Below are 19659 nucleotides of genomic sequence, written 5' to 3' on the forward strand. Positions count from 1 at the left end.
TAAGCTTGCATTTAGAGAATAGTTAAATAGCCTTGTACAAAAAATTTGCAACTCTGACCAACACTTCTAGTGTACTTGAATTAATATATATTTTGATGTTTGGTAATGTGCCTGTCCCAAGTCAGGAGCCTGTAATTCAGTGGTTGTCGTTTGTTTATGTGTTACATATTTGTTTTTCGTTCATTTTTTGTACATAAATTAGGCCGTTAGTTTACTCGTTTGAATTGTTTTACATTGTCATTTCGGGGCCTTTTATAGCTGACTGTGCGGTATGAGCTTTGCTCATTGTTGAAGGCTGTACGGTAACCTATAGTTGTTAATTTCTGTGTCATTTGGTCTCTTGTGGAGAGTTGTCTCATTGGCAATCATACCACATCTTCTTTTGTATATTGATTGCAACTGGATGCGGAAGCGGGACTAAAGTGTGCTGTTCATTTGTACTATGGAAAGTACACACAGATGAGCCATAGATCTGTGTCAAGAGTTTATTTTTGTAGATGATGTAATCACCTACTGTTTACTGGTTCGATTATTATATAAGCCATATATAGTTTATGTGGGTATTGTCATCTAGGCAATGTTAGGAATCTTAAAGTTCATTTGTTTTGAATAGTTCCTGAAACTTTGAGGACTTTACCGCAAAAAAGGAATTTATCAAATAAATTGTCCTAGTTGTAAAGCAATGACACAGATTCTTGATTTATGGCTAGATTTTGAATTTTATAGAACTTCATCAATATTGTTATTATGTTTTGTAAATTTAATAGCTAGATTCGCTTTTGACATCCAAACCCTGACTTCCGAGATGCTGAATTAATCTGCTTAAAATTATGTAACAAAAGCATTCAATTGTATTGGAGCATTGTTTTGATTGGGTTTTTATCTTTCTGATATTTTAATTGGATTTTCTGGAAACATGAGTTTAATAAAATACTTTATACACCATTAGTAAGCTTAATGTAATCGATTGTTTAGGATTTTGATATTATCATTCCAGATTATATTTCTAAAGTTTGTAATCAATACATTGTTAAAAAAATTTATCTATGGGGATTTTCTTTCTTATGGCTATGTTGTGCTTTAAAATGGTTTTAAAAGCATCCTTCACAATATTCAGAGATATTTAAGAGAATATCTAGAGCATATACACTATTATACTATAAGCGAGTCGTCTTAAACATGCATGAAATATTTGCCACTGGACATTAACCAACGGTGAACCAACAATCAATCAATCAATTTTAAGTGAAATTCAGACTTATAGTCAAAATATAATAATTATATGCAAAACACGGGTTCAAAAAAATTTCAAAGGTCAAATTTCCAAGACTTTTTATATATTTTCAATAAGGTCTACCTTTGAAAAATGAAAGGTCAGTTGTTAAAAATTACTCTTAGGAACGGGAAGTCCAAGTAAAAGGTCCATCTTTGATATTTAAAGGTCATGGACATCGACCCTTCATTAATTTGAACCCCTGCAAGAGTTATCTTGCTAGGGAGCTTACACTTGTTTTTTAAGTTTCTATGACAAATGGTGGGTATTTTTCATTTTTGTACAAACTTTTTTTTCTTTGGCATAATATACATGTTAGAATACATGTTGTTCTAAGGATCAAAGATCTTGTAGATTCCTTTAACAACAAAAAGGAGTGGGTTGCTTATCCTAATCTTTCAGTGTAATTTGTACTTGGGTATTTTGATTTTTGTTTGTGACCACTTTAAAATGTAGGTAATACAAGACTAAATAAACAAGTAGATTAGGATTTATGATTTAACGAAAAACAATAGTTATGACATCATAGAAAAGACCTTTTAAGTTTTTTCTTAGAAGTACATGTAAAAACATTTTGGTATTAAGAGAAGTTTTTGTACAAACAGCTTATAATTTTCATGTGAGTAAAGTTTCCTGCCCACATTATTTTATAGCTTTGAAATTTGCCTTGAAGATACCTGTCACTTATTTTAACGCAAAACACATGATTTTGAAATCAAATATTATTTTTGACCCAAAGGCCTCAACACCTCTACCTTTGTTACATGTATAACATTTCAAAGAATACCTCCTTAAATGGGAGATAACTTTTACAAACAGTTTATGTAAAGAGACTCCAAGTACACCAACATATACATGTATTAATCATAGACCAAGTAATCAGTGCTTAAACTGCACTTATACTTACTTAAAGGTAGTAAAAGAATGTTAGGTTCAAACAAAAATATGTTGATAAAAATCATCAAAAATATCATATTTGTTAATTTTTTTCAGGAATCTTTATCAATATTTTCTACAATTACATATAATAAGATATTAGGAGCATTTTCTTTTTATCTCTGTCATAGAAAAGTTAGTACCAGACTCAAAAATGGGTTTGACTTCTACTACAAATCCATATAGATTGCAATTTGCCTATTCGTGGTGCTTTTATATTTTATATGTATTGCTTGGAAAATAATTAATCATTGTAAAAGCAAAAACTTAGCCATGCATAGCTTTTAGATTTATGAATGAATTAAGTATTTTTTCTCTTATAGACACAGTCCATTTAGGCAACATCGGACCAAAGACAAACATGAAATAGACCGAATGACCATGACAATGGTAAGATTATTTTATAGTTACCCCCCAAAAGGGCAAAATACTTAAGATTGATTTGGAATATTTTTTAACAAACATGATCAGGATAGTGCCTTCCGAATGAACAAATAGGTTAAATAGGAAGAACTGCTCCCTTGCCAGAAGGTAGTAACATATGTACACAACTATCTATGACCACAAAAAGAAACATTGCAAAATGAAAGAGCAGGTTAAGTTTTTTCTTTCCTTAACTGGAAAAAATTACTTTTCTTTCAGCACCATACATTGTAGTATTAAGCACATCATTATCATATGTCGTATAATGAATTGAACCAAATTTTGTTTCTATTTTTTTTCAGAACGTTGAGTTACCAGATTCCATGTCTCAAGAAATGAAAACATTATTAGAAGCTTTATTATGTAGAAATGTGGAAGATCGAGTTGGCTGCATGGGCAGAGGGTATGTATAGCAAAGTCTTAGAAAAAGATAAAAGGATGAAGTATATATAGAGAACAACTTTGATGAATTATTGAGAAAGAAGCTAAAGATTTGCTACATTTCAGAAATAAGTTATAAAAATGACAGTTTTCTCAGATGAAGTTATATTTCCGAATTCAACAACTGAATTTTACAACAATAAAAATGTTTGAATAATTTTAAACTTCCAAACTCAACATAAGATAAGAATAAAAGTATTTTCACGTTAATCATTAACCAGAATTTTTTGGGGGGATTAGAAGATGTGCAATAAGAGAACAAAACATTTTCCAAAAGACACTTTATTGTAAACTACAAGTTTTAAATGATAAAATGGCTCATCTGTATTAGATGTAACATGATGCCAGATTCAATAATATCAAATATTTTCATTTCTCAACAAACTATTTCTCAAACTGTTGGAAGATATGGACTTCAAACATCTATCAACAACAATAACATGTCAATATCTTTGGTCTCATAGTATTTGTATTTGTAGGACATTCACAATTTACTGTTATTTTAATGTTGTTTAAGGTATAATGTTTATAGATTTTTGCTTAGGTGGATTTTTTTTTTTCATCTTGTTTACATTGATGTCTTTCATTGACAATAAAAACAGCTCTCTAAAAGCTTTTGATGACATTAGATTTTATGATAAACAACCTTAAAATTGGCCTTTTATGGACAAATTTGATACAATTTGTCAAAAGTAACTGCATTATAATGCCATTATGATGTCAGGAAATCCAAAATTATGGATATAAAAAACAATCATAATTTTTACCTCTACAGATAAATACGGTAACCTTTCAAAATTATTTTGAGGACTTTAATTAAATGAGACCCAATACAAGCTCTTATCAACTGTGATAAGTAGTTTGAACAGGCTTTTTGCACTGAATTTTGTCATATAGGCTTCTCATGTCAGATTATATATTTTCTTAGTGTGCGAATTAGAATGGAAGATCATTATTGTTTACCCTGTAACTGTGACAAATATGCTACTTTGTAAATAAAAGAATGGCTGTGTTAGCTCTATGACATAAAAGGAGATGCAGTTTGAAACATCAACCCAAAAACCAAACTTCTAAAGTGTACTTTATCATTCAGCATACTAAACAATTTTTAATAAATTTTTTTCTAATTTTTTCAGAGCTATTGAAGTTAAAGAACATCCATTTTTCCGTGGAATAGATTGGACTCAGGTGTATTTACAAAAATATCAGCCCCCATTGATACCTCCAAGAGGAGAAGTTAATGCAGCTGATGCTTTTGATATTGGTTCATTTGACGAAGAGGATACCAAGGGCATAAAGGTAAACACAAGAGTAATTAATCGTATAATGTTAAAAACCGGTATTTTATTTCTTTTTTGTTATGCAGGGTAGTTTATTTTCATAACTACTTGGGAGTATTCCATCTAGTAGTCAGTTGTAAAGATAATCTCTATGCTGAGTCAACTACACTCAGATTAGATAATGATTGATTGCTGTTTGCTTCATATCCAGTGGCAGATATTTCATGCATATTCAGAACAAGAACTTATTAACAATAAATCCAATAGGTAGTTGGAAAAGTGGGTTAACTGGGAGACAACAGGGAAAAAGGGGGAAGTAGGATAAGGGCTTGCAAGAGGCCACCTACAGACCCCTCAAAGAGATGTTGGAATGTTATTTAACATGCATAGAATGTAGCACAGTCTTATATATGGGGCAGCAAATTTAACGTCCACATTCAGATCCGAAATTACTTGGTATTTATACATTCCATACCAGAAGTTCAATATTTCTAAACTGCAGTCAACCCTGGAATAAGATTGAATTATGCTTTTATACCATAACTTTAACTATCATCTGACTTACAATACCATCCCTTTGATATATAAGGTACTGAAGGGATTATAAAATCTTTTCATGTCAGTAAACAGGCTATTTATAATTTATTTTTCAGTTAACCGAGTCAGATCAGGATTTGTACCGAAATTTTCCATTGTTGGTATCAGAACGATGGCAACAGGAAGTAGCTGAGACTGTATTTGATGCAATTAACGCTGATACCGATAAACTAGAATTAAAACGTAAACAAAAACCAGGGTCAGATTCTTCTTACTACCAGCAAGATGGTAAGATATTTTTGTGTAATCCGATATGTTTTGGGGTGCTGTTAAGCTTCATATTCAGTGAGGAGGAAGCCAGAGTACCTGTAGGGAACCACTGACCTTTGGCAGGAAAATTGGCAATCCTTCTCAATTAAGATAGGAGTGGAACACACCTCACATTGAGCTGTGTTCAAAATCACAACCTCAGAATGAATGGGCTAATGATCACTGTAGGTGAATTACTTAGACCACTCTTACCACTGAGACCCCACATAATCCAAAAGAGGTAGTAAATGAAATTAAGTTCCAAGTTATTTATTGAAGGTTTCTTTCTTTTTGCATGAAGATTGTTGAGGTGTAGATAAAGAAAATGTTAAGTTTTAAAAAAATTGAAATTCACTTTGAATTGGAAAAATGTTAGTATGATTTTTATACGACCGCAAAAAAATCTTTGTGATCGTATAATGGTATGATGTCGTTGTCGTCTGCGTCGCCGTCCGAAGACACATTTGGTTTCCAGACAATTACTTTAGTTTAAGTGAATGGATATCTATGAAATTTTTCAAGAAGGTTCAATACCACAAAAGGAAGGTTGGGATTGATTTTGGGAATGATGGTTCCAACCGTTTAGGAATTAGGAGCCCAAAACAGGCATTTTTCTAGTTTCAGGATAATAACTTGTGTATAAGTATCTTGATTGCTCTGAAATTGTACCACAATGTTTATTACCACAAGTAGAAGGTTGGGATTCATTTTGGTGTTTATGGTGCCAACAGTTTAGGAATTAAGGGCCAAAAAGGGGCCTAAAACAAGCACTTTTATAGTTTCCGGACAAAAACTTGCGTGTAAGTGTATGGATCTCTCTGACATTGTACCACAAGGTTTCATATCACAAAGGGAAGGCTGGGATTGAGTTTGGGGGTAATTGCCCCAAACATGCAGGAATTGGGGGCGAAAAAAGGGCCAAAAATAAGCATTTTTTTTAGTTTCCAGATAATAACTTGTGTTTAAGTGTATGGATCTCTCTGAAATTGTACTACAAGGTTCCATACTACAAAGGAAAGTCTGGGATTGAGTTTAGGGGTAATTGCTCCAAGGGGGAATTCAAAAAGTTTGGGGAGGAGATTTTTTTCCAATTTTTTTAAGGGGTTCATATTTTTTTTTCAAAATTTTTCAAATTTCAAATTTTTGAAAAGTTTCAAGAAGAAATCTGCAATTGCATAGTATTTCACAATAGATTTGTAAGATCTTTGACCACATTTATTTTGTGTCAGAAACCTTTATTATGTCAAAATTTGATCACAATCCAAATTCAGACAGTATTAAGCTTGAATATTGTGTCCAAATTTACCCAACTGTTCAGGGTTCGACCTTTGTGGTAGTATCAGGCTGTGCTTAGCGAAGCATTTTATTATAGCTTCAATTGAAGCAATTATATTCATATGAAAGCTTTCCCTTTTGTGGAGGTTTGAAAATTTGCCACTTTAATATAATGCCTTATATGCAATTAAACATAAAAACAAAACACACTATAGTCTCTAATGAAGACTGACAGACAGAAATGCTGACATGGTTAATCTACTTTTGTAACACACAAAACACAAGCATTTTTCTGTGGGGATCAAAATCTTATGTTGGAAATTTAAAAGTATCAAATGATGAATCTGACAGAATCAGACCTTGAAATAGTTTCAAAAAGGAGGCTTTAACCAGCTTTTACAGGAACACCTATGCATTTGAAGATTAACCCAAGAACTGAGAACCTGTGACTGCAGCTGTCCGCAGAAAAAAATATTTCGCCTGCTAAGGCGGGATGAAATTTTACATCTTTTTTTTACAACTGAATTAAGTAACTATGAATTTTATTTTTGTGATTGATTAATGAATATTCATGAATATTGTTATTATATATAATATTTCTTTATATTTCAGGACCAACAGATTGTATAGTGGAAGGTGAAGTATTGAAATTAGGTGGACCATTTCTTCAAGCCTGGCAGAAGAAACATTTAAAGCTATATCCAAACCGTTTAGAATTTTATCATAAAAATAGAGATGGACAGATAGTCTATGGTAAAGGTGTAGAGGTAATAATAATATTAGATTGTTATACCCCAACTTTCTAAAGGGGGCAGTATATAGTGATGGGGAAGTAAGTCAATCTGTCTGTTCATTCATCCTTCTATCCAACCTTTCACTAATCTTACTCCCATGATGTATAATTTACCTCTTATTTCATTTCCTCGTTGGAATCGTTTTTTTGGTTTCCATTTCCAAAGAATGGCCTTTGCCATTATTGAAATTTTCTCACACTCTTAACAATATAATGGTGTTGTGCATCTATTTTGTTTTTTGATCAGAATCAATTTTAGTATTTCCCTATCCAAGCGTGGACTTAGCCATTGCTTTATTTAGAGTAGAGAGTATTATTTGTTTACCTTTGCTCACATAACTTCTGGTTTATATATGAATTAAAGTACACTATTAAATGAGATGGCAACCCAATGAAAACAAAAATAAAAGACATCTACAGGTCAACAAGAAATTTGTATCTATACATTATGTCAAAAAACTCTGAAACTCAAGTCTAGAAAGAACTAAGATTTCAACTCCCTCAGGCAAAGTTGACCTTAGATGGATTTGGCTAATTTTTTAGGTCCTTTTTGTTATATAGCTCTTCAACTGTTTCAGTTCCTATACATCCTTGGCTTTAAAATATTCGGCTATGAGCGTTCCTAATGAAGGTAAATCCAGAAAAGCGCTTCAGACGCATGAAATTTATAATGTATATTTTCATTTTTTAAAACTCAAGTCTAGAAAAGTTGTGTATAGATTTAACAGAGCCTATATCAAAGATTTGCAGTCAAGACCAAACCCCAGAAAGGACACAAAAATTGACTAGATACAACGACTGATAATAATATGAATATGAATAAGCCTAAAGATGGATTTCTGAGCTCTTATAGGTATACATTCTTGTCATTACCTATGATGGTATTTTCTCAATCTAATATGTGTTCATTTTTCACCAAATACTATTTCATATTCTTTCAGCTCGTATCAATGTTAGATATCAAAGAAATATATCCAGATTTCCAAAAGTTTAACAAGACTGAAAATTGTATTGTGATAGTCCTGAAAACTGACACCAAACTAATTATAACATCACCAGTAAGTACACTAACTCCCAAAGGTTCTATTAAGTAGAAGGGGGATCATAGTTTATAAAATGTGCTGATTACCTGTAATTTATGCATTTAATTTGCCTATTTGCTGACAAAAGAGACATCTATTAGACATTATGTGTTTTCTATTAATACCAAGCATTAAATTGCACTAAGTCTCAATGAATTTAACAGTGGTAGCTTTTAGAATTCATTCTAAATGTTCTTAGCATGTTTTTGGGAAAAACAAACCAATTAAGAGGTAGTTGATTTCTGTTGTAACTGTTTTGAGTAGAGAAACATAGTATCTCACTTAATTTAGTGGTTGATTATGTAATACGCTGGTTTTGATATTGTGTTGACATATATTTTTGAAAATTGACATCAAAATGAACATGAGTAAGTTTCAAGTTGACCAAAAATTTACCTAAAACAAGACAATTAAAGGAGGGGCGAGCAGATGGAAGCACAGATCTAAAAACATAATTAAGTAAAAGAGATATGCGTAATGTTATGATGATAATAATGTGGTACAGGAAGAAAACTAGCTTATGGGAAATTAAATTACATACTGTGGATCCATTTATTTTCGTGTGTATCAATTTTCGTGGATTGAGGAAAAGTTACATGTTCGTGTATATTTGATTTTGTGGTTTATCAAAATCTGCATACCAGCATATATAAAATTTGTAATTTGTAGAACATTTAAATTTGTGGTTCACCTACACCCACTAATTCCACGAAAATTGGTGTCCAACGAATAATAATGAATCCACAGTATATTGAAACAACAATGGGTTGAAACTCTTGAGAATCTATTATAATTCGAAGGCAAGAGTTTTACTGTTAGTGTTGTGGCTGTACTGCAACGTCAAGAAGCCCCCTAGCATGTTGTTATGTGTCTATTATTTGTTTGCTTAAAAGGCTTCAAGGTTTATACAAATTTTATTACTGACAGTTTAAGGGGTCAAAGATACAGAAATGTTTTAAGTAAACCACTGACCTTTGACAGGAAACTAAACTGGCAACATATGAGCTGTGTCGGATAGAAATCGACTGTATGCAAATGAATATCAATACATCTGTTATCCTATTTCGGGGTTGAAAAAATCTCTATGCAAAGTCTATAACTCTTTGAAAATTGAGTTGTAAAGACAACCCTACAAAACAGACCAAAAATCATCTTTCATTTCGTATTTGAATGTTCCAAAATCAATCAAAGTCTTAAACATGTACAGGTATATGTGCAATTGCATAAGGTCGATTTCTATCCGATGCAGCTCATATATTCTCACAAATACTTATAGGATGACAAATGTTTCACATGGTCAACTGGTAAACTGCATCTTCTGTATATTTTTACAAACATATTTCTTCTTTTCCAGGATAAGGTGCTAATCACTCAGTGGAAGGATGAAATCATTAATGGACATAAAACTTCTCTACAAATTATGTCAAATATGACCAGCAAAGGTTTCAAGATTTACGGTGCTTTAACAAACAGTCCAAGCACCGAAAATTTTAAACCTCCTTTGGAACATCGTAACAGTAATGGAAGCTAGACCAGTGTTCTATTTAGTAGTGTTATCTAGAAAGAATATTTGGATACGAGTTTACATTGAGCGAGTTCTAGAAACATTCTCCATATCTCACATGCAACTTAATACTACGTGAGACATGGCGTACACACAGCGCCATTTATCATGTAATGTTTCTTCAAGTAGATCTCATGGTGCCAAGGATTCTTATTTTAACCTTTAATTAACAGCCTGTGAGCAAGCATTGAAGTGATCCAGATGGATTACAAACTGTGGATTTAGAGATGGCGCCACAGGTTGTGTGTAATACACCAAAGTTGTTGTCTCAATGTGGATGTGGATTTGTAGTGATAGCGTGTCAGAGATTTTATACGAACAGGTGGATTTTATTTTAGTTTATGACTGTGATCTGTTTGTTTTGTTTTCTATTAGCAAAATAACTGTAGCTCTTTTCAAGGTAAAAAGTTACGACTAAAATTGATTGTAAGTTCAACCAATATGGTTATGACTTACTAGCATTTTTTGTAAGATTTTTTGTGACAAGAGCCGCTGATTTTTTTTCTCATATAGCTGTAAGTGTTTGCTACCTCGATGTATTTCACATGATATGGGACAGCACAAAGTCTGTTCATTATAATTATTACATTTTTACATCATCGTTTATTCCTTTTCAACAGTTCTCTGTGTAAATGTGGTTTTCATATTGGAATCTCATGTGAAAATATATTGCATTGGAAAACAGGTGTCATTGAATAATTGTTATAACGATGGGTAGAAACAGAGCTAATTGGATATTGATGGTAAAGCAATTAGTATGATAAATATATTTATCTCTATAATATAGATATAAAAAAATCTCAGGATGTGAAAATATTTGACCTGAGTCTGTTACCCCAAGCGCAAAATTTGATAATATGATAATAATATTTTCAATATGCTGTATGTGATACAAATCAGATTTTATGACATGTTTTTTTTTATTATTTAGAAAAAAAAAACAATATTTCGTATTAAAAACATGACCATAATCTGAACAAAGAGTGAACATTTTTGCAATTAATTTATGATTTTTTTTTGTTACTATTTTGAATCTCAATGAAAAGATAAAATATTTTTATTTACATGTAATAGTGCTTCATAATGATGGTCTGCCATAAATTATAATATAGCTTAGACCTTTAGTAATGATTGTTCAATTTTTTATGGCCTTTAGACATTATCTTGAATAGGGAGACATCATTGAGATGTGTTTAAATAGATATAAGAAGATGTGGTATGAGTGCCAATGAGACAACTCTCCATCCAAGTTTATATTTTACGACTGCAGGGTTATTTCTACCTACTATTTTGTATGGCTTTAGTTTGTTAGACAGAAAATTGGTCTCCAATGTCTATTAAGATCACTTTTAATGCTAATTTGTACTTTTCAATGTTTCGGGTTGTTTTTATTATTTTTTTTTTAGGGGGGGGGGGGGCTATCCAGATAATGATGAGAATTATATTACCATAAAGAATTACCATTGAGAAAAAAAAATACTGATCTTGCTTAAATTATTGATTATTCTAGATTTTTGTTGTTGAATATTTACAAACAAAGATGATAATTTTTCATGAAAATTCAAATTCATTTCTTCCCTTGTCTATAGTCTCTCTCTGTGAAAAAAAATCAACTTTTCCCCACAAGGGCATTATCTTGTTATCAGAATAATGGCACTTTAGGGGAAAATATGTTGTATGCATTTAAGTGACTTATTTCCCTGTAGTAACCATAATGGACAATTAGACAAGAAATGTTCTTTCCTCATCCAGTGATTTAATATAAGCTACTTTTTAAAGTTACTTATAAAGGATCAATTGTTCCAACATACTCCCATTTCAATAAATTCAGATTTTTGCATACTATTTAGAAATGTGGATTCGTACCTGTATCCTGTAAGAAAGTGGCTGAATTTTTCATTCATGTTTGTTTGTGAGAACCAGAAAATTTGTTTTATCGGGCCTAAATTTTTCTATAATCTTATATCTTGCTTTTAATGCCTAAATAATGAATTTGGTCTTGCTTTTTTCTAAGAGATGCATTTGGATTTTCAAAGCAATTAATACCCTATATTTCGTATAGTTTCGTAAATACATTATAACTCAAGATTTTTAGATTTTTATGGCTTCTTCAGTGGTTTATACGGCTTGACATTAGTTTTGCATTTTCAAATGAATCTTTTCATATAGTTATATTTTGAAAACAAGTGCAATGAACTATTTTGCTTGTTAGTAATTTTGATAGGTTATAAACTGTATTAATATCTTTAAAAAAAGAGCTTGACAAACATAATAAGTAACCTGTATAAAAAAAGTTTTTTATGATAAATTTCAATAGCTTGACAAAAATCTGTTTCATGATAGTAATAATTGCCATGTAATAGAGTTTCAACATATTTGTAGGCTCTTGAGCAGTTTTATTTTATTAAAATCTGTCGTGTTAAAAAAAAAAATGACTCAAATATTGTATAATGATATTTTTCATTTACACATTTTGTATGTTATTCAATCTGATCTCCTGTTGCTTGCATAACTACTGGTATTATTTCACAAGAGATTGAAGTGTTTTAATACAAAAAAATTACTCCACGACAACATACATAAAATTTTTTTTAAATTGATTAACCTTTGTTGGCCCTGAAATTTTTTTTAATAAATTGGTAAAAATACTTATTTACTAATATTTAACAGTACTAACATGACAGACAATGCCTATACTGTTATAGACATTCCTGATCAGAAAGAACTAGTATCTAATTCTCAATAGAAACAAGTTTCCAAGTTTTGTAAACTAATCATACTCAATTAATTGTATGATTTCATGATGTTTCAAGTTTTCAAGAACACAAATTATATGAAAGCTTTTTCTAAATAATTATTTATTCAATATTAGAAACAATAAACATTAACATTATGCCAGAATTAAGCCATATTGCTAAAAATTTCTGCTAATGTGACCTCTGTTTAATATCAAAATTACAAAAACTTTGGATTTTGTCAATGCTATGGTGCAACTGTAAATTTCAAATGACTATTACAAAGAAAAAATTGCTTTTCAGAAATTAAAAAAATGGTTTCAAGGTACAAATATTTTCAGGAATTCTCAAATACATGTATTGAAAAAATTATTAATACTTACTTATTTTTTTAAAGTTTTTCGCTTTTTAATAACTCTTAGAACAGACAAAATAGATCAATTATAAAAAAAATTATTAATGAAACATGTATCTGGAAAATACTTGTTGACTGCTCAGCTCAGTATTTTCATAACATCTAATATTATGGTCGCATAATGATGGGCAAAGTGCAATAAATAACAACCTCACTTATCTAGTGCTTAATATTAGCTCGTGGCATGATGTCTTGTCTGTGCAGTCAATATAGATTATAGTTAATAGCTTGTGGCAATATGTCCACTAACACTCTCTGTTCTATGTGTGTGTGTGCAAACTATCTATAGATTATATAATGTAGTGGTCAAAGTTCTGTGAATTATCCTCCAACTTATAACTGTGCAAAAGCATTGTAGAATTTATCTATGTGGTGAAATTATATTCAAATTGTTATCAACACTCACCGATTTAGTTTGCCCAATTTCAAAATCTGTGAGAATGATTTAATTATAATGTAGAGTAAATAAAGACAAAGTCTTTGAAAATTGCATAGTTTTTATTGTCATATTAATATCAAATATAGATTAAAGTTATAGTTACTCTGAAATTATTGTAGGCAATTATCAATGTGTATGGTTAAAAAAGTTGACTGAAGTGTGAAATTTATGAATGCGAATCATAGAAATCTGTTATTGAAATATGTTTTATTTGAACATTTCGGTTTTGAAGAAGGCTATCTAAACTCATATTTTTCACATCATTAAAACATTGCATTAATTTCTGATCTACAGGAAATGAATATCACAATATATGATAACAATGATGTAAGACAGGTGGTGATATACTAGTCCCAAATGAAGTCATGAATTACTAGTAATGTGAGTCTAGGATTTCTGGTTATAGAATGTTTACATTACTTTCCTATGGTGTTAATAAATCTTTTTTTATTTTGGCCTATACTAGATCTGTATGAAATTCTAAATTATTCATGTAATTGTATCAGCTGCAAATTCATTTTTCAATTTATACCTTATGCTGCATACAGTTAAAATGCTTGAAAAAAAACAGTGCTAGAAATTTTTAGGTAACAGTTATGTCCCTTGATTTTAAAAACAATTCCCAACTTTAAATATTTTTTAAAAATTCTAAATACTTCAGGAATTTAATGCTTAATTCGTGTACATTTTGACTACATGTATTAACTTTTCTTTTAGATTAGTGAACTCACATCTGTGAAGAGCTGGCTAAGGGAGATAACTATTTATTCCATTTTTGCGTATTCTGTAGTAAATATTTTTAGCAGTAGATAGTTAGGTTCTTAGTGATGGATTGAGATTTTTGTTCAGCTATAATACTACATTTACATTTTATCTTTATTGATAAATTTTAGATTACAGTTTTTGAAGCTGTGCATTTAGAAAATGTGCTTTATAAAAAATGACTGTAGATGCCTCAGGTTTTACTCTGTTTGTAGCATTCATAGAAGCTGCTTTCTTTGGTAGAATTCGCAATGTATGTTTATCTTCCTTTTTTAAATCATTAAGGACAATCTTCTGTTACAAAAATCATGTTTATGAAAATAAGAAAGATGGTACCTTCAGATTAATTTACTTGTGAAAGAAATAATAATCCAGTCACTCATAAATCAAGACCCCGTTAAAAAAGAAGATGACAACATTTTTCTTTGTTTTATAGTCACAATTTTCTTTCATCCACTAAAATTTATTCCTGAACTCATTGTTTGGAAAAGTAACAGTAGAACAATAATTGCCGTCTTGATGTTTTAAAAGCTAATATTGTTTCCCTGTTTGAAATTAACCTAGTAAGAGGCCTGCAAACATATCTTTACAGTATGGACAATCTTATTTTAATCTAAAATGTAACTTTCATATATACGTGCATATTGGTAAAAAAGGTATTTAACCTTTACAATCTAATAAAAGGTGTATATTAAAAAACTATCCCTTACATTTGGATTAAACTGTCAGTAGACAATCTTAAATTTAGTTCAAGATGTCAAGAAACTTAAGACTGTCTAACATTTGGGCCATAATGTCAATCATGCATGGGGACTTCTGCCTAAAGACAAAAAGATTTTCACATTTAGGTCATAATGTCAATCTTGCATTGGGGGGCTTCTGCCTAAAGACAAAAGGACTATTTTCACATTTGGGTCATAATGTCAATCTTGCATTGGGGGCTTTAGCCTTAAGACAAAAAGACTATTTCACATTTGGGTCATTATGTCAAAAGACTATTTTACATTTGATGTATCATAATAAAAGACTATCTAATGCTTGGTTGATGTTTTTAAATGACTATCTAACTTTTGCTTCATAAATTTCAAAAGACTGTCTTATATTTGGTTCATAGGTCCAAAAGAGTATCTTACATTGGGATCATTGTCAAAATAAACCAAATGTTAAAATATATCATTAAAAATCTTAGTTTAAGAGTGATCTCTTTTACTAACAATAGTTCAAGATATTAGAAAACGAGCTTTCATAACTAACATCTTTTCAAATGTAGGTTGTTGCTGCTCAGTTTGTTGAAAGATAAATTTCTGAACTCCCAGTTACATTAAACTTAATATCAATGAATCTTCTTATTATTAAGTTATGAATGGTGTTATTTACACCTTATACGGTAATGACGATTGGCCACATTATAGTGTATTATAAAAGTCAACATGAAAATTGTGCTGTCATAATATTTGCAATTGTCCCACATTTTGTTGAATGATAAGTTATTGAACTCAAAATAACTGATAAATGTTGACCAGGGTTTTTTTTCTGATGTGTTTATGTTATTAAGTTATTATTGCTTTTTTCTACATCCATATAATTTATAGGGTAATGATGCTTGTTTCACATTCAAGTGTATTATAAAAAATGTATGACATGAGCTGTACATGTATATGTTTTTTTACACAACTCTTCAATGGTGTAGATTTTTTTTAACTTATCATATTGTGTACTATTAAAGCATAATAGATAATGTCTGAAATTATGTTGTTGAAATCGGTGGTTGTACTTATATATTGAGAGAGAAAAAATGGTATTTAAGGGGGTACATTACATTTATGGGAGATAACTCTTGATTAGTCAGCAAAACTGTTAAAAGCATCGTGATTTTCAAACATCTTGTTAACACAGACTCACATTTTAAATACAGATCTCATCATATGTTTTGAGTATTGGATTTTTTTTTATGAAATGTTGTGTCCAATTTGGATAATATTTTGTAATAATTAAGAATTTGGTATCTGAAATATTCCCAAAAATTTGATAAAATGAATATAATTCAACAAAACTATATGTGTACCCCCTTAAAGGACACTAGATTTTTTTTAATAGCAGATCAGATGTTTCATTGTGCGAAAAAATTGTTTGTTTCATATCTCACTTTGTTTAGAATTCACTGATCTCTATTAGTGAAGGTATGTCTCTTGGCAAGGAATTTGAATGAAAGGGCACATTTCTAAACATATTAAATTGAAATGGTATGAATTGTAGGTACATCTCAGATCAATTTTAATAATAAACATAAATGAATATTGCAATTTAATATACAGTTTAAGGAATCTGGATCATGATCGTATGTTAATCCAAAATTGATCACATGACTTCATTTAACTTATGATCTCCTCCCCAAACTTATGAAAAAAGTATATACCGGTAATCAGTTTGTATGGTAGAATGTCTATACTATATATTATCCTCATCTGTCTGCCATTACTAGACATCATAGATGTTCCCATTAGATTGTCATGTCATAAGAGAAATGTTGCAGATTCCTGAACAACCATTACCGTAAATAGATCAGACAATATATACATAGTGATGTCCAATTTTTAATATATTTTCTTTTATTGCCATAACTTTTACTTGACTAACACTTGAAAAATGGCATTACTGATACTTTGAAAAGATATTGTGAGCTTTTACTCCATGTTGAAGTCCTTGCTGTGACTTTGAGATGAAGAATAACAAATATAGTACTGTTCCCTTGCTTTGGGTTTTCTCAAGTGTTAAAAGGGATTATGTGTCATGAACCATTACACCATATCCCTTTCTTTTTGTTATTAAAGCAATAGATACACAGGTCCTTCCTTAAAATTTATAAATGTATCTAAGATATCTTGTGTAAGCAGGCAGGCAAATAAAAAAGAAATGTTTTGTTTGTAGAATGTTAGAATTTTATTTATGATCTGAAATTGTGACAGATCTTAGTAATGTTTAGGACTTTATTATATTGACAAATTTTATCATTGGTTGGTTCAGAGCAGATTACTTTCACATTGATTTTTGTCATATTCAACCGTAAACTTGTCAAGTTTCCTAACAGCTATGAATTTGATCACCATTTTTACTTTCAGACTTGCTGAATTGCTTTAATTAAACCATATCATAATAATCAGTGATAAAAATTTGGCTGGTCCAAGTTTTTTACTTAAAATGTGAATTTTTATGTAAATGTATATATTTATTTACAGGTTAAATCATTCATGCTCCAGTATTTATATGGTGGTTATCTCCCCTTTGATACTGGAGTATTGAGGAACAGTTCAATGTATTTGAAATCCATATGTTATAAATTTCTTGTCAGTTTTTGAATAGATTTTAATATACATCCAGATCTATTGTTCAATAGCATTCGATTTTCATTGTAGTTCAGTGTATAATTTTCATGCATTGTTTAAACTATTTAGATGTCATTAGATAACGTGTATTTTCTTGAGGTTAAATTGTCGAAAGTTTTACTTTGAGACATACCAGTTTGTGTGACAGTAGCTCACCATATCTCATGAGATCTCACACAACGAGATTGAGGCTCATACTGACTTCACTCTTTGTCTTTTGTCTCAATCATTAATTAAACCAGTTTATATGTATGAAAAGAACATGCCACTGTAATGAATAAAAACACATAAAAACTTGATTTTCTTGTTTTTCTTTTACTTGAATGCAAAGTTGAAAAGACTGAGAAAAAAATTTGAAATAACAGGAATCAATATACATGTATCACTGTTTTCTGCTCTTTGGTAGGGTTGTTGTCTCTTTGACACATTCCCCATTTCCATTGTCAATTTTATTATGAATTTCTTGTCATTGCTTATGGATGTATTTTTGAAGCACCCAAGTTCTTTTGTTAACATCAAAAGTGAATAATGAAAAAAAAATTGGAAGTTTTTGTCTCACCTTGACTTGGACAAAAAGCGAGATTTAGGTATGCTGTGTTGGGCAGCGGTGGTGTCAACAACTTGATAAGTTAGTGATTAGGTTAGTATATGGGGAATTACTTTGGTAATTCAATGATATTTGGTATGCAGTATTATAAGCTGCATATCTAGCCCTGCTCCCTCAGTCATGGTCCATTGGCTTTTGAATCTTTTGCATAGTTTATATGTCAATGTTTGTAATTAGGTCAGTTTATGGGGAATCACATATGATATTTGGTATGCAGTTATATCTTATTTCCACAGAAATTATTTGGCACTACCTTCAGTCATGGTCTATTGACTTTGAATAATTTGCTTGTTTAAGTATTGTTGTTTTAATTTCAACATTTGCATTTTACTATCAAATTACATACAGGCGAGACATACCTCTGTGTCAACAGTGTATAATTCATATTCACAATTTTCAACACTTCCTTGACTTTAGAATCATCATTTGGAATCAAACACAAATTACTTTATATGACGATTGTCTTTGTTAGCATTGACAAATCCAAAAAACATCCAATGTTACAAAAAAAACAGCAAAACCAACAAACAAAACAAAACTAGATTATTAACAGTAAAAATATTAAATAAACTGTTGGAAACAAAACAGTCTTTGATAAATGTGAACTGTTTCATTATAGAGGAATTACTAAATTAGGGGAAGACGTGTTTTATCTATACCATATTCAACTTATTGGAGAAAGTCACATAAAGAGGTGTTTATTTAAATTAATGAATTTAGTTTTAAAAAGTACCAGAAAATCAGTTAATCCTGCAACAATTAATCCAGACAAGATGTGGATTAACTATCATGGACATCCTAAGGTTTCAACTTCCTCAAGCAAAGTTGACCGTAGATGAATTTGGCTATTCTCTTTAGGTTATGATAGGTCCTGACTTTTTCCTGTATTTATTATCCCTGGCTTTCAAATGTTTGGCTTTGAGCTTTCTTGATGATGGTTAATGTAGAAAAGCACTTCTGAAGCAGGAAACTTATAAAGTGATATTAACATTTACTGGCACCAAGTTGATACTGCTGCTGGTAGACTGTTAGTCCCAAAGGGTATCATCAGCTCAGTAGCCAGTGTTTGGGTACTGTCATGATTCATTTTATATCACTTCATAGATATCAGAAGATGTGGTATGAGTGCCAATGAGACAACTCTCCATCCAAGTCAAAATTTATAAAAGTAAACCATTATAGGTCAAAGTATGGTCTTCAACACGGAGCCTTGGCTCACACCGAACAGCAAGCTATAAAGGGCCCCAAAAATTACTAGTGTAAAACCATTCAAACGGGAAAACCAACGGTCTGATCTATATAAAAAAACGAGAAACGAGAAACACTTATGAACCACATTAACAAACAACAACTACTGAACATCAGATTCCTGACTTAGGACAGGTGCAAACATTTGCAGTGGGTT

At 30.8% G+C, this 19659-nt stretch overlaps 2 protein-coding genes across 2 annotated transcripts in view; one reads left to right on the plus strand and one right to left on the minus strand.

Annotated features, from left to right (window-relative positions):
• The window catches only part of LOC127713002 (beta-adrenergic receptor kinase 2-like), a 120114-nt gene extending 102168 nt beyond the window's left edge, over window positions 1-17946 (plus strand). The window contains exons 13-19 of the mRNA XM_052219591.1: window positions 2533-2599; window positions 2935-3035; window positions 4210-4372; window positions 5007-5178; window positions 7087-7241; window positions 8209-8325; window positions 9704-17946. Of these exons, the coding sequence (XP_052075551.1) occupies window positions 2533-2599; window positions 2935-3035; window positions 4210-4372; window positions 5007-5178; window positions 7087-7241; window positions 8209-8325; window positions 9704-9880 (952 nt within the window). The 3' untranslated portion in view covers window positions 9881-17946. The remainder of the gene's footprint in view (window positions 1-2532; window positions 2600-2934; window positions 3036-4209; window positions 4373-5006; window positions 5179-7086; window positions 7242-8208; window positions 8326-9703) is intronic.
• LOC127712999 (small G protein signaling modulator 1-like) overlaps window positions 1-19659 on the minus strand; it is a 361281-nt gene that overhangs the window by 118031 nt on the left and 223591 nt on the right. The gene's annotated exons all lie outside the window — the stretch shown is intronic.

The sequence above is a fragment of the Mytilus californianus genome, unplaced genomic scaffold (assembly GCF_021869535.1).
Source record: "Mytilus californianus isolate M0D057914Y unplaced genomic scaffold, xbMytCali1.0.p SCAF_8, whole genome shotgun sequence".
Classification (NCBI taxonomy): Eukaryota; Metazoa; Mollusca; class Bivalvia; order Mytilida; family Mytilidae; genus Mytilus; species Mytilus californianus.